This window comes from Hemicordylus capensis, chromosome 2 (assembly GCF_027244095.1).
Source record: "Hemicordylus capensis ecotype Gifberg chromosome 2, rHemCap1.1.pri, whole genome shotgun sequence".
NCBI classification, from domain to species: Eukaryota; Metazoa; Chordata; class Lepidosauria; order Squamata; family Cordylidae; genus Hemicordylus; species Hemicordylus capensis.
In genome coordinates, this window is record NC_069658.1 from 171,154,534 (window position 1) to 171,181,062 (window position 26,529).

The following is a 26,529-nucleotide window of genomic DNA, read 5'->3' on the forward strand; positions in this document are numbered from 1 at the left end:
AACTTAAAATATGCGAAGCAAAAGTCATTTGAATTTGCAAACAAACCAGGCAAGTTGCTGGCTTGGAAAATTAGAAGTGAGAAAAAGAATAAGTACATATCCAAGATATAAACAAAAAATGGGCTTTCCTATGACGAAAGGGAAATAAAAAGGGAATTTTTTTAGATATTATTCTGAATTATATAAAGGAAATAAAGTAGAAGATATAAAAATTGACAAATTTCTCAAGACATAAAATATTCCAAAACTTTCTAAGGACCATATATCAATAATGGAAATAACAGAAGTAATAACGCAAAGCAAAGCTAATAAGGCGCCAGGGCCCGATGGGCTACCAGCTTCGTACTACAAATCTTTTAAAGATCAAATATTACAGCCTTTGCAATGGATGATGAATGATATTTTGCAAAGAGGAATTATGCCGGAGTCTTGGAAGTGTGCTAATACTGCAGTAATTCCAAAACCAGATCAAGATTTAATGCAAGTCAAGAATAATAACGCAAGTCAAGAGCCAATCTCACTCTTAAATAATGATTATAAACTTTTTGCTGCCATTTTGGCAAGGAGAATGAAGGTTGTATTAAGACTTTTTATTTACAAAGATCAAGCAGGTTTTTTGCCAAAACGGCAATTAAGAGATAATGTGAGAAAAGTTCTGAATGTATTGGAATATTATGAAAAACACAATGATAAACAGATAGCGATGGTTTTTCTGGATGCAGAGAAAGCATTTGACAATGTCTCCTGGCAGTTTATGTGGAGGATATTGGATGTAATGGGAGCTGGTAATAATTTTATTAGGGCTATCAAGACAATGTATTTGGAGCAATATGCTAAAATTATTATAAATGGGGTATTATCAGATAATTGTAAAATACAAAGAGGAACTAGACAAGGCTGTCCACTTTCCCCATTACTTTTTATATTAGTACTGGAAGTGCTTTGCAGAAATATTAGAGAAGATGATCAATTACAAGGCCCGAAAGTTGGGAAACAAGAGTATAAACTTAGAGCCTTTGCAGATGATGTGGCGTTTTTTCTAGAAAATCCATTAGAGAAGATCGGAAGACTTTTGCAAAAAATACAACAATTTGGCCAATTGGCCGGGTTTTATATAAATAAGACTAAAACCAAGGTGTTGACAAAAAATATGGACTAGAAATCTAATGATAGATTTTTTGAAATAAGTGAACTGAAAGTGGAGAAGAAAATTAAATATTTGGGCATCTGGTTGACAAACAAAAACTCTGTTGTTTTCAAATAATTATATCAAAATATGGAATACAGTAAAAACTGACTTGCAAAGATGGACTAGAATGAACTTATCTTTAATAGGAAGAATTTCAACTGTGAAGATGAATGTTTTACCTAAAATGCTGTTTCTTTTTCAGACTATTCCTATAATTAACACTTTAACTTGTTTCAAACAATGGCAAAAGGACATAACCAAATTTGTTTGGCAAGGGAAAAGACCAAGAATTAAATTTAAAAATTTAACAGATGCTAAAGAAAGAGGTGGTCTTACCCTGCCAGATTTAAGATTGTATTTTGATGCTGTTTGTTTGACGTGGTTAAAAGAATGGATAACATTAAGAAATCCCAGAATACTTGATCTGGAAGGATTCGATAGAAGGTTTGGATGGCATTCATATTTGTGGTATGATAAAAGTAAAGTGCATAAAGATTTTCTTAATCACTATGTAAGAAGGAGTCTAATGAGAGTGTGGGTAAAATATTAAAAATGGTTGGAATCTAAAACTCCATTATGGCTGTCCCCGATTGAAGCTTTAGCACGTAAAGAGGTAAATATGCAACCTGAATGGGGTACCTACAGGGATTTGTTATGTTTCCAAGAACAGGGCTGTAAATTTAAAAACCTAATTGAAGTACAAAATTTGGTTAGTAACTGGTTTCAGTACCATCAGTTAAATGAAATCTATAAGAAGGATCTTAAAGTTGAATTTGAGGATCAGATGTCGAGATTTGAGAAGGAGCGGTGTAAAAATGACGAAAAATTAGTTTCTAAGATGTATAAGCTGTTGCTTTTGGAGGAGACAAGAGATGAAGTGGTTAAAACTACTATGATAAAATGGGCTCAAGATGTGGGTCATAATATAGATATGGAAGCTTGGGAAAAATTATGGAAAACGGATTTAAAGTTCACTGGATGTTATACTTTAAAAGAAAATTATTACAAGATGATGTACAGGTGGTATTTGACACCCAAATAATTAGCATTAATGTATAAAAATGTTCCATTGTATGATAAAGGTGATCATACAATGACAGATATCGTGACAAGGCTAAAATTAAAGATAATGGCAGTTTTAAAAGAGACAAGCTAAAATAGATAAGAATTACATATATGCACATTAATACTAAAGAACTAAAACTACTAAAATATTTTTATTTCTATTATAACAATGCACAGAAAAGATTAAAAGGGGAGTATAAAACAATAAAATCCAGATTAAAAATGAAAAAAACAACAATAAAAAGCAGTATAAGACAATGAGAGGGGAGGCAAGGGGAGGCAAGGGCAAAGGGGGCTTAGTTGCGAGTTACTGTCCACTCCTGAGGCTGTTGGGCTGTGCTGTCAGTCCAGACCATGGGAAGAGTGTGCAGTGGACCATTGCACAAGTCCAATGTGCACTGGACTTTCCTGCAGAAAGAAAAGAGAAAGGGTTACATTGGCAGGGGATGCTGCTCATGGCATCTGGCACTTAGGAGTGTCAGTCTGGGTTCCCTCTCTGATGGGCCATGCTCAGTGGCTGAGGCACCTGTCCCTCCATGCAGAAGGTCCCAGGTTCAGTCCCTGGCAGCATCTCCAGGGCTGGGGGAAACGCCAGTCTGCAACCTCTGAGAGCCGCTGCCAGTCAGTGTAGGCAGTACTTAGCTCAATGAACCAATGGGTGGTTGGGCCAGAAGTGGACAGTAACTTGCAACTAAACATGTAGTTTCATGGGATACACTGATCACCACCACACTCCCTGCCTTTTTCAGGAGAGATCTGGAAGCAAGAGACAGCAGGTATCCATAGGCATAACTGGGGGGGCAGGGGGGGCACGTGCCCCAGGCGCCATTGAGGTGGGGGCGCCATACCAGTCCCTGCCACCCCCACCCCATTGCCCACCTGCCCAGCCCCAGGGCCCCTCAGCCACTTGCCTCCAGCTCCGGCTGATCAGCAAAGAGGCTTAGGATCGGCAAGGCAAACTGCAGAGCTCTTCTCTCCCCGCCTCTCAGCTGATCGGCGGGTGGGCGGGGCTTCCAGAGAGGCCTCCGAGTAGGCCTCCCTGAAGCCTGAACTCGAGTAGGCCCCAAGCAAGGAAGGAAGGAAGGAGGAAGCAGGCAGCAGACCCTCTGCCCAGACCAGACCATCCAGAACAGCTATTGCTAGGTAGGCTGTGAATTCCTTTTTGTGGTTACCCCCATATATAGGGATCTGCTTGCCATAGGGCTTTGATATGGGGGGGTGGGGCGAGACTGAGAAGTCTCTGAATATTTAATTTAAAACAGACTGGAAAATGTGCTGGCTTTAAAAACAAAAACTATCAAAAAAGGCCTATAGGTGGCTTGTTTCATGTCAGAAAATTACAAACACTTCTGGAACAAGTATATTTTATTTATTTTCATTCATTCATTCATAAATGCTCTTATGTTCAAGTTGTTTTGCAATCCAGAAGGTGTGAGTGAGAACTGTGAAGCATGTGTTGTGATTTTATTTTATTTTATTTTATTTTTCTTGTGTGTGAACTGCTCCCCAATAACTTGCAGGGACTTCAGGGTAAATCTGGCCAACATGTGAATGCAGCACCTCTATTCCAGAGGAGATGTGTGTTAAAGGGCTTTAAAAGCCTGGTGTGAAAAGACTCCTGGAATCAAACTTTCCTGAATTTGTTCAGAATTCTGAGAAAACACACATAGGCTCACCCTGCATGGTTGAAAGTATCATTTGCTAATCTGCAGCAAGGGGTCCATTTTAATAATTAGCATTGCTAGTGTGTTCTAGGCATTAAAAGTAGCACAAATATATAGTACTCAATGTATATCACTATATACTGTGAAGTGTGCATGCGTGTATTCAGTGAAATGTATTCCCAGGTAGCATACTTATTTTGAAATATCAGACTTGAATCCTTGGGGGCCTGGGGTGTGTGGAGGCCCTGGACTTTGAGGGTCTGGGGGCCCATTTTGAAATCCTGTCTCTGGACCCATTCCAACCTTGCTATGCCCCTGGCGGAATAGTTACATATGTATTGATCACTACACATGGGTTTCTGCACAGCACCTGCACAGAAGAAACTTCCATATAGAAAATGTGTCTCTTGTAAATTGACCCTGAATTTTCCATTCATCACTGGGATATCTGAGAGTTAGAGTCAATAATAAAAGAACAGCACACTGCTTGTGAAGGGAAGGGGCAAATTACAAAGATTTCTTAGTTTGGCAGGGGCTGGTTTTGGCCCTGGCAGAACTTGGCTATCTGCTCCTGTTGCAAATTCCTCTGTCTAGTGTGGCAAACTAATGTATCCTCCTCCCTCTTGGTGTCAAAGTAAGCACTGGTGTGGTGAATGCACATATACCCCATCATGAGCCAACAGTCATCATAAGACAAAGGCTGGCAGGAATCATTCACTGGTTTATAGACACACACACACCCCACCACCTTCTTCTTCCCCTATTTTGCTAGTGGCTATTTGGGCAGGTGATCCTCTAGGACAAAGTCATGTTTTTTAAAGAATGAGAGGAGACAGAGAAAATGACACTTGGAATCCTCGCATAACTCCTGACTGTTGTTCTAAGTCTTTTACAGAGATGGCTCATGTTTTCAGGTTTTGATCAACAACCATGTCTAGATGGTACAGTATTCTAGTCTAGATGGTACAGTGTTCCTTTTAACAGGGATTTCCAGATATTGCTGACTACAAGTCCCATCATTCCTGCTTGGACAGTGGCGCAATTTCAGTGCTTGCCCTAGGCGCCATTTTCCCTAGTTACGCCTCTGAATACCCGTCTTGTCTTTTCCATTTTGGGACACAAAACCTATTACTATGTTTAAAAGCATTTATTTTCTGGCCATGAGGACTGCAAACTTAGGCTTTTGGTGTGCAAGACATTTCTTTAAAATATATATTTCTAAAGAGCCTTGTAGCCTCATGTTTCCTTTTTCCTGTCCCAGTATACTTGCACGGATGCAGCCCACAACCCACATTTGACTATGGCTGTGACACATTTCCATATTTCCGGGGGTGGCGGGGGGCGTGCGGCGGGGGTGTGTGTGTGCAATTTCAGTGCTTGCCCCGGGCGCCGTTTTCCCTAGTTACACCTCTGCAGGTATCTGCCTAGGACCCTGTCAACAGGAGCTGTTTCCTGCACGCAGTCCTCCATGGGAATGATTCTGAGAATGATTCATGTCCCTTACTGAGCCCTAACAGAGAGTGTCTGTGGGGACACAGAATGTGCGCTTACTGACCCCTTACAGAAACCTCCCTACTTTCCCCTGGCACCCACACTGCAGTTGCCTCCAAGGCTTCAAGACAAACCCACACAGGGTCAGCCCTCACTGTTGAGCAGGGGGAGGACATTAGAGACAGAGTTGGTGGGGTTGTGCCCAATGAGCACGATGCAGTGTGTGGTTTGGAATCCCATTTGCACGCCCAGATGAATGCCCTCACCTCTTTGGCCTGGGTTGGAAAAGGTCACACTTCCGGTGACAGAACCCTTGCTACACCTCTTGCAGTCTGCAGTCTGCAGAAATGCACACCCCCTTGGCAAGGACTTATGGCGAATTGAAAATAAACGTGTTTCACAAAAGGAAAAAATCGATGAAAAAAGAGTGGGGGGGAAGAAAACACCGAGTCTTGTGGCTGCCCTACAAATGGGGACAGGGACTTATGACTGTCCTTTCTGGCAACAAAAAAATACGTGCCTGAAAAAACAAAAAACCTCAAACCCATGGACTTATGGCTGCCTGGAGATTTGCAGCGACTCTGCAAGGCAATAGGAGAAAACGTTCCAGGAACTTGTCACTGGCAGAGAAAGGAAGAGGATTAATGAAGTACACACTACTCACTCATTCCCCGACTTGGCCATGGGCCGCCTCAAAGCAGCACATCCTTTCTTTGAGGGCAGTGTTCTCCCTCTGCAGCCTCTCAATTTTGTTGATGTACGGCTGCAACAACTCCTCCACGCACTCAGGAAGGCTGGGACCTGCAGTCTCTGGAGGCTCCTCTGAGAGTGCAGCAAGAAATGAATGCACAGGTCAGAGGCATGATTCAGGTATGCACTCCTTTGCGTCCGCAAATCCAGCTGTGCACTGGGTACATCGTTCCCTCCCCTTTCACAACTCAACCCCTGGGAAGTGCCCACAGAGTGCTGGACCAGGGAGAGGTTGTGGGGGTTTGGGGGGGGGTCTACTGGTGCTACAGATAGGGGTTACTTTGCTGACCTTCCTTGGCATAACAGAAACTCTTCTCCGGCTCCTCAAAGTGGTGGTCCATGGCCTCCTTCACCCTTCTTGCGACATCTGAGAATAAAAATTAGAACAATTATGTAGGGGAGTATGAACCGGCCCGACCTCGAACCGGTTCGACATCAAACTGATACGGCTCAAAGGCTCGCCCTCGCACTGCACCAGGCCTGGGTCAGCTTGAGGTTGAACTGGACCCCACCCCCAGGCTGGCTTGGGGGCTGTTTCGGGGCTTTAGAGTGATAGATAGATAGATAGATAGATAGATAGATAGATAGATAGATAGATAGAAAGAAACAAACTCACCGGGTCCACAAATGGCCAGGGTGCACGCGCAGCGGCCTCCAAATGGCTGCCGCCACCACGGAAAGGGCCAAAACTGCTCTAAAATGGGCCGTAATGGTCCATTTTAGAGACCGGGAAAATTTGGAGACCGGGGAAATTGCTGGAGACACCCCTAAGGCCACCGCCAGACCAGGCAGACCTGGCGAATATGACTCTAGAACCCCTGAACTGGCTCGAATTTGAGCCGAGCCAGGCGATTGGATCAGGGTCACAAGAGCAAACGTGCCCAGTTTGGTTTGGGTCCAGTTTAGACATCCGGGCAAACCAGTTTAGTGTATACCCCTACAATTGTGACATTGTGTAGCAATGGAGGTGCACACGAGGGAATGGGGAGCCTTGCTGCTGCATACCATCTTCCATGGCAGCCATCCGTGCCTCCAGCGCCTGGAAGCACATCCTCCATTCCTCTTGACCTGCAAGGGAAAGATTGCAGGTGTTTTTCCTGTACGTGGTTCCACTTTCCTGGCCACACAGCCAGCAAGATCATCCCATGGGCCATTGAACGGCCATTGCTCACCTGCTGCCCCGCCTGCCCCCACTGTGCCCTGTATGGTGGCAGTCCCCTCTGCATGCCCAGCTGCAATAAAGAGCAGAAAAGAAGACATTGTCGAAGGCACGTTCTGCAATGTAGCATCCCAGCCTATGCACACATCTGGAGGGGAGGCCTAGCTGCTGCTTACCATTCTCAAGGGCTTCCACTCGCGCCTCCAAAGCCTGGATGTGCAGCCTCCATTCCTCCTGACCTGCATGGGAAAGATTGCAAGTGTTTGCTTAATGTGGCCCCACTCTCCTAGCAGGATCTACCTCATGGGCCCCTGAACGGCCGTTGCTCACCTTCTGCAGTGCCCCCTGTGGCCTCCTCCTGCTGCACGCTCACTGCTGCAACAAAGAGCAAACATGAATGTAGGCCTTGTGGAAGGCACTTCCTGCAATGCAGCATCCCAGCCCACCCACTCCCTTCTGAGCAACTTTGTCAGGGCACAGCTGGATCTGTAGCTGCAGGATCCAACTCATGGCCTCTGTGGGAGCCATGGAATACATTTGAGGGTGTGCATTAGGGGCTGTGGTGGGGAAGGATGTTCACCCTGTGGACACCCCTCCCAAGGAAACTTTCTGCGTCTAAGCCATGGGTGGATGAACACCTTGCTCTTCCCAAAGAGGAGCCCCCACCCTTGACATGGCTGTTGGATTAGGATGTAGATAGATTATGGATTATGCACAGACATAGCTGTGTGTGTCCTCGCTTGGATGAAGCAGAGTATGGACTGTGACTGTGAGAAACTGCAAAACACCGGTCGACCTACCGGCCTGCTGCTCCTCCTCCTGACTTGGAGCTGGCCCCTCACCCTCCTCCACTGATGTCAGGCATTGCCTTTGCTGCTGCACATCTGTGGTGGACAGAGAAGGCACATCATGCCATCGGTCCACCCTTGCACAGAAGCACATGAACGCATGTGTCCACATGCAACAAGGCGTGCGCCAAGAGGCTGTGCACTCTCCAAATATTTAAATTATCCGCCTGAGTGCCAGCCTCCCTTCTCCCCCTCTCAACCCCCCTTCTCCCCCTCTCAACCCCCCACCCCTTTATCAGCCTCTCGTGTCGCTCCAAAAGCCCCAAATCTGGCATAAATTTGGTGGGACCCAGGGAGGAGTGGCTGAGCACAAAGACCACCACCATATGGGAATCAAGACCAAAGATGGTGGGAAATTGTGCAGGATGCACAGTGGATGCATGTTGACAGCACTCTTTTTCAGAAAAATATATGAGAGGGCAGGGAAAGGGGGATAGGTGGCAACATGCCAGGCAGTTCTGCATTCCATTTCCTGGTTGAATGTTGATCTCTAAATGTTCTGATGGGTTTCTTGTTAAGTGGGGTGGGCCAAGGGCCCAGACCAACATTCAAAAGCAAAGAGTGAATCGCACGTACTTTCTGGGCACCTATACTCCCAGTTGGCTTCCCTGCCAGATCCCACAATTGCCTCATGGTGCAGTAGTGCGGGGGTGGGGGGGGCAGATGGACCTTGGAAGCCCTGCAGGGCATCACAGAAGGAGGCCTTCAGCCTCTTAAATTTGGACCGTATCTGTGATTGGTCCAGAACCCTGAAGGATATGGCCTCAGAGGGGAGGCAGGAGCTGCCCATGAACTGACCGGCATCTGTTCTTCTTCCTGAGGAACAGGGAGAGCATGCACTCCACTTCCTCAAGGAGCCAGGCCTGGCCTTTCCTGGCCGCCATTTTCTCAAGGAAGCGAGGGACTTGCGCAAAGAGAACCCAGGAAACCGTGTGCTTCCAGAAACTGTGCCCCTGCGCAAGGGTGGACTACAGCAGTCGGAACTATTTTTTTGTTTCAAAGCGGTAGCGCTCCCTTCTTGTTTATTATTTCTCTGTGTAAACCACTTTGGAAACTTTTATTGAAAAGCGGTATATAAATATTTGTTGCTGCTGCTGTTGCTGTTTTACACACAGTACTAAAGAATTAGCCCTGTAACAAATGCACCCAATAAATTAGTTCCAATCCCACATATTTTGCCTCTGCCAAGTGAATTGTGCAGGGCAGGAACTCTCTGTTTATGTTTCCCGCCTCAAAAATGTCCGTGAAGCTCGCTCTGCACAAGCACAATGGAACAGCAGGACCACTGAGATTACTCAGGAATCAACGGTGGGAGCACCAAGATGACAAACTCTTAGGGCCTGGCTGTAGGCTGTGGATTGTGTGGGAACACAGGGACTTCGCTAGGAGCATAGGAAGCTGCCTTATACAGAGTCAGGCCATTGGTCCATCTTGCTCAGTATTAGCATCTACCCAGATTGGCTTCTCCAAGGTTGCCGGCAAGAGTCTCTCTCAGGCCTATCTTGGAGATGCTGCCTGCTGTGTGGAGAGCTGAGGGACTGAAACTGGCCCCAGTAAGTTGTGAGTTCTGCACACATGGATCTCTTGGCAGGGGGGTTCTTGGTGAAATGCACACACTCTGCTCCTAGAAGCACCCTTGGTGCCCTCCCCCGCCCCATGCTTTGATGTGTGCTGGGCTCTGGGCTCTGCCCAAGTTTGCGCAAGCTAGAAAAGTGGAATGTTGCTCCCTCTGCTGGCAGTTTATTGCAAAGCCACCAAGAATTGTTTTAAAAAAAACACCTCGTCATGTCATTGGCAAGGGGGGGCCCCTCGCTCCCTCTGAGACCCCATTGGCCTAAAATAGAACAGGAGGAAAGAGCGGAGAATACATTTTAAGGGGAATTTGAATAGCCCCTGCCTGGAAAACGCATTGCAATGGACAGCCATACGGCTGTGGCCTACCACAGCCCTACCACGGACCATTGAAACCACCCTTTATGCATGGTTTCAACCCGATCCAGCAAGACGACACAGGTTACACCACTTTTTACCAGTGTAAAGCTTGCAATCTGAAAAGCACCCTGGAGGGATCCCAGGTGAGGGGTGAGAAAAGCAGGATCGACCAAAATCCCTCCCTTGGGCCCAACTGTTAAGGCTCCAGGCTCCTTGCTTATCCCACTTGGCATCCAATCGCCCTAACCCAGGGCTGCACAACTTCGACCCTCGTGCAGATGCTGGACTACAACTCCCACCGTCCATATTGGCAGCTGTGGCTAGGGATGATGGGAGCTGTAGTCCAAAACCAGCCAAAGGGCCTAAGTTGTGCAGCCCTGCCCCCGCCCTTCCTCAGAAATAGAGCCTTTGCTCAGGCCTGTTACAGGGATGTATCCAGCACACCTTCAACAGAAAAAGCCAACTGTCCGGCTGAACACGAGGGACAAGTGACGCACCCATCCTCTGGACGAGCCCAGCTGGGAGCAAAGAGGGCTGCTACCAGCAGGGTAGGCTGGGGCATGACCAGGAGGGACCATTTGCCCAGACCGCCATGTTTGGAGGAAGCCTATAACATTCCAACGGGGTCCCCGGGCATCCCTCCAGGAGCTCTTAAGAGAGGGCTCCTCCATCTCTCCTGAAGGGCCCTCCCACTACTGAGAAAAGTGCAGCCCTGTGTGGAGGTCCACCCAGTAATAGGAAATGGCCCTCACACTGAAGGTCTTTTTGCCCAAGGGGCGCCCGCTTGGGAAAGTGGGAAGACCACTGACTTACTGACTCCAGGGTCTGCCACCCAGAGTGTATGGAACATGGCCGGGCCCAGTGCCATGGACAATATGGCGCCTCCAAGAGGCAGTGGTCCAGCGGACCAGAAGAGCTTGTCCACATCCTGGAGTGGCATAAGGGCCTTTGGGCTTCCGAAGGCCTTGGCAGCAGCTGGAGGGAGGGAGGGAGGGACGGGCGGACGGAAAGAAAGAAAGAGGGGTCAGAGGCAGGGAGAAAGGGCAGGGTCTGAGTGTTGAGAAATAAACACACTGGGGCTGATGAGGAGGGTAGGATGGAGCGGACCCCCTCCCCCCGCACTCCCCACCCTGCCTGGAGCAGAGCTGCAAGGTGGAGAGGTGGGAGCCCGAAGACTTAAATGCTGTGAGGCACCTTCCCTTTGACTCAAGGCCAGCCAAGGTGCAAGGGAGATGTGACTCCATCGGCATCGCCACTATGCCTCTGCTGGCCACAAAGTAGAGCATACAGGCATGCCCCCTGGTTTCCTCCCATTCTTGCATTCCTGCTCGAACTCTTCTGTGATTGGTGGACTGATCCTCTTAGGACTCTCCCTTCACAGTGCTCTCTCCCCCTCCCTCCTCCCACCGCCACGGAGCTAGTACAGGGCACAGGCATTCTGTCCAAGTGTGGAACTTTTCGGAATAAGGCTTTCCAATCTCATCTGTGGGCTCTGTTCTCATCAGACTGGCCTTCCGATTCAAATCCCCCCTGCTCTTCCACCTAGATCAGACCCCTTTCAAATCATACCATAGTGGTTCTGATGGTCCCCGTCCTGCCACTCTGCATCTTCTTTTACTTTCTCCTCCACCTCCTCTTCCTCCCCATGGCAGTGTCTATCCTCCAGCTGGCGGGGCTGGGATACTGGATGGGGGGAAAGACGATGGCAGCTCTAACTCTCAAGGAAGCAGAAGCCTACCACTCCTTACGCTGCCGTGGGGTGTGTGCAAAGTGCCTCTTGAAGCCTGGCAAATAGCTCACGCAGGCAAGTCCTGAGCAAGCTCACTCCCCCTCCCACAAAAGAGCCCTCCATCTGGACAGGCCCATCTGTGGAGCTGAGCACTAATGCACAGATCCTGGGGCAGCAGAGAGCACAGGGGTCTGCTAACGTAATGGCAAGCTTGTGTGTGGGGGGGAGGGACGTGCAACTGTGGAGAAGGAAGGAGAGACGTCTAAGCATTAACAGAACGAGACCCTCCACAGCATCTCTCTGCCCCGGACTTGCTGCACATTCCAGCCACCATTCAAACCCTGCATTGGAGCTGCAGTTCCAGCTTCTCTAGGGTGGGGGAAGGCGAAGGCAGGGCTCCAAACGCCCTACAGGCAGATGGGGTGGTGGTGGTGGGAGTGGCACCCGCACCAGAGGGCAGTGGAGGGCGCTCTAGAGACAGAGCCCTGCTCCTTACCTGGCTCAGCAGTCAGGATGGCTTCCGTCGCCCTTCTCAGCTCCATCCTGAGCTCCTACAAAAAGAAAGCCAAGGAGGGAGATGAACCTGGAGCTGCCTTCTGCCAAGCCAGACCCTGAGCGACCCAGCTAGCAGATTCCCTCACCCCCCGACTGGCAGCAGTTCTCCGATGCCACAGGGTGAACCAGGGCCTTTGGGCATGCAAAGCAGGCGGTAAAAGGCAGACTCACTCTTTTATTTATTTATTTATTATTTTATTTTTTACATTTATATCTTGCTCTTCCTCCAAGGAGCCCAGAGTGGTGTACTACATACTTAATGTTCTCCTCACAACAACCCTGTGAAGTAGGTTAGGCTGAGAAAGAAGTGACTGGCCCAGAGTCACCCAGCAAGTCTCATGGCTGAATGGGGATTTGAACTCGGGTCTCCCCGGTCCTAGTCCAGCACTCTAACCACTACACCACGCTGGCTCGCTGAAGAGGAGTTTTCTTTTAGTCGCAGATCCCTTGCTCCCTCTAGGCACCCCTCCTTTTCAATATGACCCACTCGTTCACTCTGACAGGTACAAACCTATTCTCTGCTGTTCCCATCTGGGGGGGCAGGGTTGCATCTCTCTCCCTACACACCCACCCCATTCTCTCACTGCCCTGTATCGCATGGAAGCTGAAGGCAGGCAGAAAAAGGCCCGGCCCCACACCTTGCTTCTCAATCCAAGCAGCTCCCCTCCAGTGTGAGCATCCTGCCTGGCTGAGCTCCTCCTCCTCCTCCTCTTCCCCAATCCCTGCCTTGGAGTCTGACCCCAGCAGGATGCACCCATCGCTCTCATGTCCTGCCCGTCCTGAACCTCACACTGGCTTGCTTGGAGGGAGACCCTCACCGAGGACTGGCAGGCCCCGTCAAGGCAGTTCTCCCCTTGACCCCAAGATGGAAGGCGAGGGCTTCCCACCCCCACCAGCAAGAAGGGGTCACTCCCTGGCTTGCCCAAGGAGTGCCTCACCTCTATACTCCGGCATTTGGTGTCCAGGACGTCCCATGCCTGGCCGATAGGTTGAACCTCCCCATTGCTGTCTGCTGGAAGAAGAGATCAGATTAGTATTTGAATAGAGAAGGTTGGGGGGGGGTTGCGAACGGGGGGGGAGACTCACCTGCATGTGGGCCGGGAGGGGGAGAAGGGAGGGTCAGCTCAGACTGGGGTGCTGTAAGCCACCTTCCCTTTGACTTTGAGGCCAGCCAAGGTGCAAGGGAGTGGGCAGCCTGATTCTTCACTTTGCACCCAGAGCGGACCCCTTTCATTCAAGTCATACCAGTATGGCTTTGGTGATGCAGCTGCTGCTCCTGCTCCTCCTCCTGCTCCTCCTCCGAAAAGCAAGGGAGATCTTGGCAGATCTGGGATTCTCGATGGGGGGAAAGACAAAGGCAGTAAGTTGCTGTGTGTGTGTGTGTGTGTGTGTGTGTGTGTGTGTTTGTGTGTGTGTGCGCGCTTCCTCATTTCCCTGATAGAGCGATGTGGACAGCATTGGCCATCCTCCATGTGCTGGGTGAGAGGGCTTACAAAGGGCAGGGGGGGGGCTCACCATCCGGGCCGCTCTCCCCAGCGGGAGGGCCAGAGGGCAGCATCCACCACCCACCCATCCACTGGAGTGGACATCAAAAGCCGGGATCAACTCCCAAAAGACCGTCCAGGCCTGGAGCACCCCAAATAGCTCACACTAGCCATTATTAAGCAAGCTCACTCAACTTCCCACAAGAGACCCTCACCACCTGTGGAGCTGAGCACCCACAGGGGGCACAGGTGGGGGAGGGGGCTGTTGACATCATGGCAAGCTTTGTGTATGTGTGTGGGGGGGTAACTGTGGAGAGGGAAGGAGAGACACCTATGGAATGGCCGTTTCAATAAATTAATAATATCTTCTTTAAAAAATACTAATGTCAAAAAAGAGAGAGAATGAAACAAAAATGTCTATTATTTTTACATTACCTAAAGAGTCTGCATAAGACCCACTGAGGCTGGTCATGCTCCCCATCATCTCAGCTGCATTGGAGACCAGGAGTGGGGGGAGAGAGGAACCATGATCAAAAGTCTGAAGCCACAGGAGCCTATTAATACGCAGCCAAGAAGGCAGCGACCAGAAGGCACTCTGAGGGCTTGGCCCCACACGGAGGGACTGTTTGCCTGTGTGTTTTATGGCAGAGGGACCCCATCAGGTTTCCAAGGAAGAGGAGGGGCTGAAGTCCTCCAGGGCAAAATGGGCAGAATTGGGCATTCTGGACTCTGTGGGCCTCAACATACACTGGACTCAAAAGAGAGAGACGTTTGCCTTGCATGTCCCTTCAGTCATGTAGACAAATGCCTCCTTTTGCAAAAGGGCCCCCTCCAGATCTTAAATAGTGGGGTGTGTGGGGAGGGGCAGGAAGCAACAGGATCTTTTTTACCTCCAAGACAGAAGGGGAAGCGAACTGTTGAAAAAAGAAAAGAAAAACAGCATGTCAAAATTAAACGTGCCCTGCACCACGTACAAGTGATGAACAAGCAATGTGAAATGAGAGGGTTCAAAGGGAGGGGGTTCCAGATGTTAGCGGCCAGGCCAACCCTGGGGACTAGAGGGCCCAGGACAACCTCTTGCGGGGGGAAGAGGAGAATGTTTCCACCCAGGGCTGTTTCAGGGAGCTATCCAGCACACTTCCGACTGGGAAAGGGCATCGCCAGCTTCCCTGGGTGAACACCGATCGGGTGGAGGGGGGCAGGGATTCTTTACCTTCGCCTGGTGAGAGGCAGATGTGCACTGGTGGGGGAAAAACCAAAGCAGAATATTAGAATGAACGCCCTTTGACTCAAGGCCAGCCAAGGTGCAAGGAAGATGTGACTCCATCGGCATCGCCACTATGCCTCTGCTGGCCACAAAGTAGAGCATACAGGCATGCCCCCTGGTTTCCTCCCATTCTTGCATTCCTGCTTGAACTCTTCTGTGATTGGTGGACTGATCCTCTTAGGACTCTCCCTTCACAGTGCTCTCTCCCCCTCCCTCCTCCCACCGCCACGGAGCTAGTACAGGGCACAGGCATTCTGTCCAAGTGTGGAACTTTTCGGAATAAGGCTTTCCAATCTCATCTGTGGGCTCTGTTCTCATCAGACTGGCCTTCCGATTCAAATCCCCCCTGCTCTTCCACCTAGATCAGACCCCTTTCAAATCATACCATAGTGGTTCTGATGGTCCCCGTCCTGCCACTCTGCATCTTCTTTTACTTTCTCCTCCACCTCCTCTTCCTCCCCATGGCAGTGTCTATCCTCCAGCTGGCGGGGCTGGGATACTGGATGGGGGGAAAGACGATGGCAGCTCTAACTCTCAAGGAAGCAGAAGCCTACCACTCCTTACGCTGCCGTGGGGTGTGTGCAAAGTGCCTCTTGAAGCCTGGCAAATAGCTCACGCAGGCAAGTCCTGAGCAAGCTCACTCCCCCTCCCACAAAAGAGCCCTCCATCTGGACAGGCCCATCTGTGGAGCTGAGCACTAATGCACAGATCCTGGGGCAGCAGAGAGCACAGGGGTCTGCTAACGTAATGGCAAGCTTGTGTGTGGGGGGGGGACGTGCAACTGTGGAGAAGGAAGGAGAGACGTCTAAGCATTAACAGAACGAGACCCTCCACAGCATCTCTCTGCCCCGGACTTGCTGCACATTCCAGCCACCATTCAAACCCTGCATTGGAGCTGCAGTTCCAGCTTCTCTAGGGTGGGGGAAGGCGAAGGCAGGGCTCCAAACGCCCTACAGGCAGATGGGGTGGTGGTGGTGGGAGTGGCACCCGCACCAGAGGGCAGTGGAGGGCGCTCTAGAGACAGAGCCCTGCTCCTTACCTGGCTCAGCAGTCAGGATGGCTTCCGTCGCCCTTCTCAGCTCCATCCTGAGCTCCTACAAAAAGAAAGCCAAGGAGGGAGATGAACCTGGAGCTGCCTTCTGCCAAGCCAGACCCTGAGCGACCCAGCTAGCAGATTCCCTCACCCCCCGACTGGCAGCAGTTCTCCGATGCCACAGGGTGAACCAGGGCCTTTGGGCATGCAAAGCAGGCGGTAAAAGGCAGACTCACTCTTTTATTTATTTATTTATTATTTTATTTTTTACATTTATATCTTGCTCTTCCTCCAAGGAGCCCAGAGTGGTGTACTACATACTTAATGTTCTCCTCACAACAACCCTGTGAAGTAGGTTAGGCTGAGAAAGAAGTGACTGGCCCAGAGTCACCCAGCAAGTCTCATGGCTGAATGGGGATTTGAACTCGGGTCTCCCCAGTCCTAGTCCAGCACTCTAACCACTACACCACGCTGGCTCGCTGAAGAGGAGTTTTCTTTTAGTCGCAGATCCCTTGCTCCCTCTAGGCACCCCTCCTTTTCAATATGACCCACTCGTTCACTCTGACAGGTACAAACCTATTCTCTGCTGTTCCCATCTGGGGGGGCAGGGTTGCATCTCTCTCCCTACACACCCACCCCATTCTCTCACTGCCCTGTATCGCATGGAAGCTGAAGGCAGGCAGAAAAAGGCCCGGCCCCACACCTTGCTTCTCAATCCAAGCAGCTCCCCTCCAGTGTGAGCATCCTGCCTGGCTGAGCTCCTCCTCCTCCTCCTCTTCCCCAATCCCTGCCTTGGAGTCTGACCCCAGCAGGATGCACCCATCGCTCTCATGTCCTGCCCGTCCTGAACCTCACACTGGCTTGCTTGGAGGGAGACCCTCACCGAGGACTGGCAGGCCCCGTCAAGGCAGTTCTCCCCTTGACCCCAAGATGGAAGGCGAGGGCTTCCCACCCCCACCAGCAAGAAGGGGTCACTCCCTGGCTTGCCCAAGGAGTGCCTCACCTCTATACTCCGGCATTTGGTGTCCAGGACGTCCCATGCCTGGCCGATAGGTTGAACCTCCCCATTGCTGTCTGCTGGAAGAAGAGATCAGATTAGTATTTGAATAGAGAAGGTTGGGGGGGGGTTGCGAACGGGGGGGGAGACTCACCTGCATGTGGGCCGGGAGGGGGAGAAGGGAGGGTCAGCTCAGACTGGGGTGCTGTAAGCCACCTTCCCTTTGACTTTGAGGCCAGCCAAGGTGCAAGGGAGTGGGCAGCCTGATTCTTCACTTTGCACCCAGAGCGGACCCCTTTCATTCAAGTCATACCAGTATGGCTTTGGTGATGCAGCTGCTGCTCCTGCTCCTCCTCCTGCTCCTCCTCCGAAAAGCAAGGGAGATCTTGGCAGATCTGGGATTCTCGATGGGGGGAAAGACAAAGGCAGTAAGTTGCTGTGTGTGTGTGTGTGTCTCTGTGTGTGTGTGTGTGTGTGTGTGTGTGTGTGTGTGTGTGTGTGCGCGCTTCCTCATTTCCCTGATAGAGCGATGTGGACAGCATTGGCCATCCTCCATGTGCTGGGTGAGAGGGCTTACAAAGGGCAGGGGGGGGGCTCACCATCCGGGCCGCTCTCCCCAGCGGGAGGGCCAGAGGGCAGCATCCACCACCCACCCATCCACTGGAGTGGACATCAAAAGCCGGGATCAACTCCCAAAAGACCGTCCAGGCCTGGAGCACCCCAAATAGCTCACACTAGCCATTATTAAGCAAGCTCACTCAACTTCCCACAAGAGACCCTCACCACCTGTGGAGCTGAGCACCCACAGGGGGCACAGGTGGGGGAGGGGGCTGTTGACATCATGGCAAGCTTTGTGTATGTGTGTGGGGGGGTAACTGTGGAGAGGGAAGGAGAGACACCTATGGAATGGCCGTTTCAATAAATTAATAATATCTTCTTTAAAAAATACTAATGTCAAAAAAGAGAGAGAATGAAACAAAAATGTCTATTATTTTTACATTACCTAAAGAGTCTGCATAAGACCCACTGAGGCTGGTCATGCTCCCCATCATCTCAGCTGCATTGGAGACCAGGAGTGGGGGGAGAGAGGAACCATGATCAAAAGTCTGAAGCCACAGGAGCCTATTAATACGCAGCCAAGAAGGCAGCGACCAGAAGGCACTCTGAGGGCTTGGCCCCACACGGAGGGACTGTTTGCCTGTGTGTTTTATGGCAGAGGGACCCCATCAGGTTTCCAAGGAAGAGGAGGGGCTGAAGTCCTCCAGGGCAAAATGGGCAGAATTGGGCATTCTGGACTCTGTGGGCCTCAACATACACTGGACTCAAAAGAGAGAGACGTTTGCCTTGCATGTCCCTTCAGTCATGTAGACAAATGCCTCCTTTTGCAAAAGGGCCCCCTCCAGATCTTAAATAGTGGGGTGTGTGGGGAGGGGCAGGAAGCAACAGGATCTTTTTTACCTCCAAGACAGAAGGGGAAGCGAACTGTTGAAAAAAGAAAAGAAAAACAGCATGTCAAAATTAAACGTGCCCTGCACCACGTACAAGTGATGAACAAGCAATGTGAAATGAGAGGGTTCAAAGGGAGGGGGTTCCAGATGTTAGCGGCCAGGCCAACCCTGGGGACTAGAGGGCCCAGGACAACCTCTTGCGGGGGGAAGAGGAGAATGTTTCCACCCAGGGCTGTTTCGGGGAGCTATCCAGCACACTTCCGACTGGGAAAGGGCATCGCCAGCTTCCCTGGGTGAACACCGATCGGGTGGAGGGGGGCAGGGATTCTTTACCTTCGCCTGGTGAGAGGCAGATGTGCACTGGTGGGGGAAAAACCAAAGCAGAATATTAGAATGAACGCCCTTTGACTCAAGGCCAGCCAAGGTGCAAGGAAGATGTGACTCCATCGGCATCGCCACTATGCCTCTGCTGGCCACAAAGTAGAGCATACAGGCATGCCCCCTGGTTTCCTCCCATTCTTGCATTCCTGCTCGAACTCTTCTGTGATTGGTGGACTGATCCTCTTAGGACTCTCCCTTCACAGTGCTCTCTCCCCCTCCCTCCTCCCACCGCCACGGAGCTAGTACAGGGCACAGGCATTCTGTCCAAGTGTGGAACTTTTCGGAATAAGCCTTTCCAATCTCATCTGTGGGCTCTGTTCTCATCAGACTGGCCTTCCGATTCAAATCCCCCCTGCTCTTCCACCTAGATCAGACCCCTTTCAAATCATACCATAGTGGTTCTGATGGTCCCCGTCCTGCCACTCTGCATCTTCTTTTACTTTCTCCTCCACCTCCTCTTCCTCCCCATGGCAGTGTCTATCCTCCAGCTGGCGGGGCTGGGATACTGGATGGGGGGAAAGACGATGGCAGCTCTAACTCTCAAGGAAGCAGAAGCCTACCACTCCTTACGCTGCCGTGGGGTGTGTGCAAAGTGCCTCTTGAAGCCTGGCAAATAGCTCACGCAGGCAAGTCCTGAGCAAGCTCACTCCCCCTCCCACAAAAGAGCCCTCCATCTGGACAGGCCCATCTGTGGAGCTGAGCACTAATGCACAGATCCTGGGGCAGCAGAGAGCACAGGGGTCTGCTAACGTAATGGCAAGCTTGTGTGCGGGGGGGGGGGACGTGCAACTGTGGAGAAGGAAGGAGAGACGTCTAAGCATTAACAGAACGAGACCCTCCACAGCATCTCTCTGCCCCGGACTTGCTGCACATTCCAGCCACCATTCAAACCCTGCATTGGAGCTGCAGTTCCAGCTTCTCTAGGGTGGGGGAATGCGAAGGCAGGGCTCCAAACGCCCTACAGGCAGATGGGGTGGTGGTGGTGGGAGTGGCACCCGCACCAGAGGGCAGTGGAGGGCGCTCTAGAGACAGAGCCCTGCTCCTTACCTGGCTCAGCAGTCAGGATGGCTTCCGTCGCCCTTCTCAGCTCCATCCTGAGCTCCTACAAAAAGAAAGCCAAGGAGGGAGATGAACCTGGAGCTGCCTTCTGCCAAGCCAGACCCTGAGCGACCCAGCTAGCAGATTCCCTCACCCTCACCCCCCGACTGGCAGCAGTTCTCCGATGCCACAGGGTGAACCAGGGCCTTTGGGCATGCAAAGCAGGCGGTAAAAGGCAGACTCACTCTTTTATTTATTTATTTATTATTTTATTTTTTACATTTATATCTTGCTCTTCCTCCAAGGAGCCCAGAGTGGTGTACTACATACTTAATGTTCTCCTCACAACAACCCTGTGAAGTAGGTTAGGCTGAGAAAGAAGTGACTGGCCCAGAGTCACCCAGCAAGTCTCATGGCTGAATGGGGATTTGAACTCGGGTCTCCCCGGTCCTAGTCCAGCACTCTAACCACTACACCACGCTGGCTCGCTGAAGAGGAGTTTTCTTTTAGTCGCAGATCCCTTGCTCCCTCTAGGCACCCCTCCTTTTCAATATGACCCACTCGTTCACTCTGACAGGTACAAACCTATTCTCTGCTGTTCCCATCTGGGGGGGCAGGGTTGCATCTCTCTCCCTACACACCCACCCCATTCTCTCACTGCCCTGTATCGCATGGAAGCTGAAGGCAGGCAGAAAAAGGCCCGGCCCCACACCTTGCTTCTCAATCCAAGCAGCTCCCCTCCAGTGTGAGCACCCTGCCTGGCTGAGCTCCTCCTCCTCCTCCTCCTCTTCCCCAATCCCTGCCTTGGAGTCTGACCCCAGCAGGATGCACCCATCGCTCTCATGTCCTGCCCGTCCTGAACCTCACACTGGCTTGCTTGGAGGGAGACCCTCACCGAGGACTGGCAGGCCCCGTCAAGGCAGTTCTCCCCTTGACCCCAAGATGGAAGGCGAGGGCTTCCCACCCCCACCAGCAAGAAGGGGTCACTCCCTGGCTTGCCCAAGGAGTGCCTCACCTCTATACTCCGGCATTTGGTGTCCAGGACGTCCCATGCCTGGCCGATAGGTTGAACCTCCCCATTGCTGTCTGCTGGAAGAAGAGATCAGATTAGTATTTGAATAGAGAAGGTTGGGGGGGGGTTGCGAGCGGGGGGGGGAGAGTCACCTGCATGTGGGCCGGGAGGGGGAGAAGGGAGGGTCAGCTCAGACTGGGGTGCTGTAAGCCACTTTCCCTTTGACTCTGAGGCCTGCCAAGGTGCAAGGGAGTGGGCAGCCTGATTCTTCACTTTGCACCCAGAGCGGACCCCTTTCATTCAAGTCATACCAGTATGGCTTTGGTGATGCAGCTGCTGCTCCTGCTCCTCCTCCTGCTCCTCCTCCGAAAAGCAAGGGAGATCTTGGCAGATCTGGGATTCTCGATGGGGGGAAAGACAAAGGCAGTAAGTTGCTGTGTGTGTGTGTGTGTGTGTGTGTGTGCGTGTGTGTGTGCGCGCGCTTCCTCATTTCCCTGATAGAGCGATGTGGACAGCATTGGCCATCCTCCATGTGCTGGGTGAGAGGGCTTACAAAGGGCAGGGGGGGGCTCACCATCCGGGCCGCTCTCCCCAGCGGGAGGGCCAGAGGGCAGCATCCACCACCCACCCATCCACTGGAGTGGACATCAAAAGCCGGGATCAACTCCCAAAAGACCGTCCAGGCCTGGAGCACCCCAAATAGCTCACACTAGCCATTATTAAGCAAGCTCACTCAACTTCCCACAAGAGACCCTCACCACCTGTGGAGCTGAGCACCCACAGGGGGCACAGGTGGGGGAGGGGGCTGTTGACATCATGGCAAGCTTTGTGTATGTGTGTGGGGGGGGGGTAACTGTGGAGAGGGAAGGAGAGACACCTATGGAATGGCCGTTTCAATAAATTAATAATATCTTCTTTAAAAATACTAATGTCAAAAAAGAGAGAGAATGAAACAAAAATGTCTATTATTTTTACATTACCTAAAGAGTCTGCATAAGACCCACTGAGGCTGGTCATGCTCCCCATCATCTCAGCTGCATTGGAGACCAGGAGTGGGGGGAGAGAGGAACCATGATCAAAAGTCTGAAGCCACAGGAGCCTATTAATACGCAGCCAAGAAGGCAGCGACCAGAAGGTGCTCTGAGGGCTTGGCCCCACACGGAGGGACTGTTTGCCTGTGTGTTTTATGGCAGAGGGACCCCATCAGGTTTCCAAGGAAGAGGAGGGGCTGAAGTCCTCCAGGGCAAAATGGGCAGAATTGGGCATTCTGGACTCTGTGGGCCTCAACATACACTGGACTCAAAAGAGAGAGACGTTTGCCTTGCATGTCCCTTCAGTCATGTAGACAAATGCCTCCTTTTGCAAAAGGGCCCCCTCCAGATCTTAAATAGTGGGGTGTGTGGGGAGGGGCAGGAAGCAACAGGATCTTTTTTACCTCCAAGACAGAAGGGGAAGCGAACTGTTGAAAAAAGAAAAGAAAAACAGCATGTCAAAATTAAACGTGCCCTGCACCACGTACAAGTGATGAACAAGCAATGTGAAATGAGAGGGTTCAAAGGGAGGGGGTTCCAGATGTTAGCGGCCAGGCCAACCCTGGGGACTAGAGGGCCCAGGACAACCTCTTGCGGGGGGAAGAGGAGAATGTTTCCACCCAGGGCTATTTCGGGGAGCTATCCAGCACACTTCCGACTGGGAAAGGGCATCGCCAGCTTCCCTGGGTGAACACCGATCGGGTGGAGGGGGGCAGGGATTCTTTACCTTCGCCTGGTGAGAGGCAGATGTGCACTGGTGGGGGAAAAACCAAAGCAGAATATTCGAATGAAGTGCTCAGTGCACTGATGCAAAACTTGGAAGTCAACAGCGGGCAATGGCGGCGGGTGGGGTGGGGTGGAGAAGAGACCCACAAGGTAGTCTTACCTTCCCCTGGTGAACAAGGCGCCCAATGTTCAGCTGAAAAGTAGTACAAACGTGGAATGTCAGAATGGAGCCAATTCTGACGAACTGAAGCCAAGCCCACCCTGGTCATGAGAGACCCAGAACCCTTCAGAGGGGGACCTCCACTCGCCCACACACAGCCCAAAGGTATCGGGCAAAGAAGGTCTTTTCCTTGCTACCCAGGATCTCGGGGCCTCCACTGGTATCAGTACCTTGTTCCTCAGCTGGAATGCTGTAGAGAGGAACAGAAACATTCCTGTTAGTAAATCACAGGAAACTGAGGGATCTTTCAGGGATGCTAGGGAGTGCTGTGTGCCCCCGGCCCCCTCTTCTAACATGCCCACCTCCATCATCCTTTGCGGTGGCTTTCTGATGCTTCCTGCAATGATACATCTTCCTGCAAAGCGAAATGTGGCCACAGGAGGGCACTCTTTTGCCACCCCAGGAAAATATAGACCCCTTTGTCATTAGTACAGTAGGTACACCAAAGCCTCAGCTATCTGCACTGCAATAAATGGCCACAGGAAGGCACCCCTTTGCCACAGCAGGGAGTTATTCACACATGCCTTCATGTCGCATATCTGAAGAGCGAATCTGCTTCGCAGCAGATTCGCAAGACATTTAATTCAGGGGATTAAAGGGACAGTTCACATAGGGTTGGCTCTTCTCCGCAATCCCTGGTAGATCTTTCTCCAGTGCGTTCCCACTGGCTTACTCCGAGTTTTTCCTCCAACCAATCACAAATCACATCAGAGAGGAGGAGAGCAAGAGAGCTTTTGTTGTTGTTGTTGTTAGTTAGTTAGTTAGTTTGACAGCTAAGAATGGAAGATCTGGATGATGAGTGTTGCCAAGCAGGTGGATCAAACAGCAAAACACTTAACCCAAGCCTGCTGAATCTGACCCAAATCTTTGCTGATTTTTATAATGAACTTGTCTTTGTGAGTGAATGCCTTCATCACCTCATACCCCGCCCCCCCAACACACACACCCCAGACCATCTAAGAGTCAGGGAGGTTTCAAAAAGGTCTCAGGTTACATCAAGCTGTAGCCTCCACTCCACATATCTAAAGCCTACATTAAGACCCACATTTCGCAGCTTGTGCTTGCATTTAACTCAGGAATTTCTCCCTCCCCTTCTGGACTCCCTCCACAGAATTTCACCAATCTGCTACAATGCCCCCGCCACACACACACACCCCAACACCACCACAATTGCAAATCACTCAGAGCAGACCATACCCAACACAACTGTCAAACTCCCCTTCACTGAGTTTTGAAAAACTCCTAATTACTGGCAATGGCCACTACACACATCAAAGGAAAAGCAGTGGGGCACAACAGAAGACTTGGAGTTTTGTTTTTCCCCCAAAAGCTGCTGAAACTAGAGGATTTTTGAAAACTGGATATACTTTGGGCTAAGCCAGAATGCACAGCCTTGATTCAGGGGGAATCAGAGTCATGTCTGTACTGGGCCCTGATAGCCCGCAGAGATGTCGGGATAAATGCAGCTAATATTTGGACTGGCACACTCCAATCTGGATGAGATTCGCAGTAAAGGTCTTGTGTGTAAACCCTCCAGGGAAACATTTTCCTGGTGTTTCCTGGAAATCTGTGGCACAAATTCTGGGTTGAGGGGGTGCATGGTAGGAATCTTGACTGGGCAGAGAACAAATTAAATGAGACATTATGCAAGCTGGGGACATGGGGTACCTCTTGGGGCTTTTGGTTCTCTTTGGGTATGGTAAGAAAGTGATCAATGGGCAACGTTTCTTGGCTTCTGTATGGTACTTCTGTATAGTACTGTATGGTACCAAAGGGCTTTGGAGTTTGAGTTCCTGGGAGTTATTTTTGATACTAGGCTAAAATGGGCCTCACATGTTTTATATGCAATAAACAGGTGTAAAGTGAGATTGGAAAGGAGAATTTCAGGTAGCACCATAGATAAACAAACTTGATGGTTAATCAGATTGGTTTATCAGATTGGTTGTGGATTATGGCTGCGATGTCTATGCCTCAGCATCCAAATGATCTGTTCTGCAGAAACTGGATTCTGTTCATACAAAGGTCTTACAGATCTCCTGTGGTCTTCTGCCTGTAATATTATGTGGGGTCAGGGAGGATGGCCTGGAGATTGACCATGTCTGGCCCGAGACATTTCACGGTGGGGCACATTACGGAACTTACGTTTTGGCGCAAATAACTCTATTTGCAGACTGTGCTGGGAGTTTAGTAACCTCTAGGAATTTCCTAATGAATGATGCCCTCATGTGGTCAGGGTTACATCCTGGTTGGCTGAAGGCTCCTTATTAGGGTTGTGTGTTTTGTATTTTTTCTGTTTTGATTTGTACCAAATCCGAATCAACCCCATTTTGTATTTTGTCCGAAATTAAGCCTTCTGAATCACCCCAGTTTTGTTTTGTATCCGAATTAATCCGAATCTGAATCTGAATTAATTCAGATTTAAAAATGGGTCATGTGGTCAAAAGAGTGGGTGGGGATTATAGTGCCCAATGAATGGAAGCTACCAAAAAAATTTCAAAGGAATTGGGCAAACTGCTGATTTTTGGTTCATTTTTGAAGTTTGCGCGTCTTTCAGATTTCCCCCATAGGGTATGATGGAGGTTTCAGGAAAAGTATAGCTTTACGCGGGGTGGGGGGAAAGGAGTGTGGTTGGTGGTAGTGCCCAGTTGGTGCAAGGAAGCTACCACAATTTTTTCAGATGAATTCGGCAAAGGGCTAATTTTTAAAGAATTAATGAAGTTATGTATCTTTCAGATTTTCCTTGTAGGGTATAATGGAGGTTTCTGCTGTCCCATAACTCCACTTGAGGGGCACTGGGGTGGCCCAAAGCAAGTGGCCGTGTAGTGCACATAGGGTGCCAACCACCCACATGGGTTGCCAACCCATGAAGTACAGGGTTCTGTTCTAGAGGTTTCTGAGAGTAGATTCTCTGGTAGCATATGAGAGTGGATTCATGGTTTTTCATTAAAAATCTCTTTGGCTACCAGAGAATCAAAACTCAACACCTTAGAAACAACAAAGCCCAGTACCCCAATGGGTTAGCAATCCAGGGGGTTGGTTGGCACCCTCTATGCACTACACCACCACTCACTTCGGGTCATCCCAGTGCCCCCCAGGTGGAGTTATGGGGCTGCTGAAACCTCCATTATTCCCTATGGGGAAAAAGATGCGTAAACCTCAAGAATTCCTAAGAAATCAGCCCTTTGCCCTATTTGTAATCTGGGTGCACCACCCTTGGGGCACTGCCACCCAACCCACTGTTTTGCCCCTGAAGCCCCACATAAACTAGTTGAAAGAGTGAAGAGTGAATGAGCCAGCGTGGTGTAGTAGTTAGAGTGCTGGACTAGGACTGGGGAGACCCGAGTTCAAATCCCCATTCAGCCATGATACTCGCTGGGTGACTCTGGGCCACTCACTTCTCTCAGCCTAACCTACTTCACAGGGTTGTTGTGAGGAGAAACTAAGTATGTAGTACATTGCTCTGGGCTCCTTGGAGGAAGAGCGGGATATAAAATGTAAAAAAAATAAAAT

General features: G+C 50.4%; 1 protein-coding gene across 1 annotated transcript in view; it reads right to left on the reverse strand.

Annotated features, from left to right (window-relative positions):
- Window positions 1-2,387: 2,387 nt before the first annotated feature.
- Window positions 2,388-26,529, reverse strand: part of LOC128345902 (probable serine/threonine-protein kinase kinX) — a 34,383-nt gene continuing 10,241 nt past the window's right edge. The window contains exons 4-34 of the mRNA XM_053298543.1: window positions 23,190-23,209; window positions 22,960-22,992; window positions 22,801-22,827; window positions 22,478-22,501; window positions 22,023-22,076; window positions 21,354-21,443; window positions 21,046-21,119; window positions 20,040-20,094; window positions 19,384-19,497; window positions 18,945-18,971; window positions 18,622-18,645; window positions 18,167-18,220; window positions 17,477-17,566; window positions 17,170-17,243; window positions 16,173-16,227; window positions 15,519-15,632; window positions 15,080-15,106; window positions 14,757-14,780; window positions 14,302-14,355; window positions 13,628-13,717; window positions 13,321-13,394; window positions 12,324-12,378; window positions 11,668-11,781; window positions 8,119-8,202; window positions 7,649-7,693; window positions 7,495-7,557; window positions 7,332-7,391; window positions 7,165-7,227; window positions 6,449-6,526; window positions 6,074-6,231; window positions 2,388-2,662 (exon numbers count right to left, since the gene is read on the reverse strand). Coding sequence (XP_053154518.1) covers window positions 6,074-6,231; window positions 6,449-6,526; window positions 7,165-7,227; window positions 7,332-7,391; window positions 7,495-7,557; window positions 7,649-7,693; window positions 8,119-8,202; window positions 11,668-11,781; window positions 12,324-12,378; window positions 13,321-13,394; window positions 13,628-13,717; window positions 14,302-14,355; window positions 14,757-14,780; window positions 15,080-15,106; window positions 15,519-15,632; window positions 16,173-16,227; window positions 17,170-17,243; window positions 17,477-17,566; window positions 18,167-18,220; window positions 18,622-18,645; window positions 18,945-18,971; window positions 19,384-19,497; window positions 20,040-20,094; window positions 21,046-21,119; window positions 21,354-21,443; window positions 22,023-22,071 — 1,809 coding nt within the window. The 5' untranslated portion in view covers window positions 22,072-22,076; window positions 22,478-22,501; window positions 22,801-22,827; window positions 22,960-22,992; window positions 23,190-23,209 and the 3' untranslated portion in view covers window positions 2,388-2,662. The remainder of the gene's footprint in view (window positions 2,663-6,073; window positions 6,232-6,448; window positions 6,527-7,164; window positions 7,228-7,331; window positions 7,392-7,494; window positions 7,558-7,648; window positions 7,694-8,118; window positions 8,203-11,667; window positions 11,782-12,323; window positions 12,379-13,320; window positions 13,395-13,627; window positions 13,718-14,301; window positions 14,356-14,756; window positions 14,781-15,079; window positions 15,107-15,518; window positions 15,633-16,172; window positions 16,228-17,169; window positions 17,244-17,476; window positions 17,567-18,166; window positions 18,221-18,621; window positions 18,646-18,944; window positions 18,972-19,383; window positions 19,498-20,039; window positions 20,095-21,045; window positions 21,120-21,353; window positions 21,444-22,022; window positions 22,077-22,477; window positions 22,502-22,800; window positions 22,828-22,959; window positions 22,993-23,189; window positions 23,210-26,529) is intronic.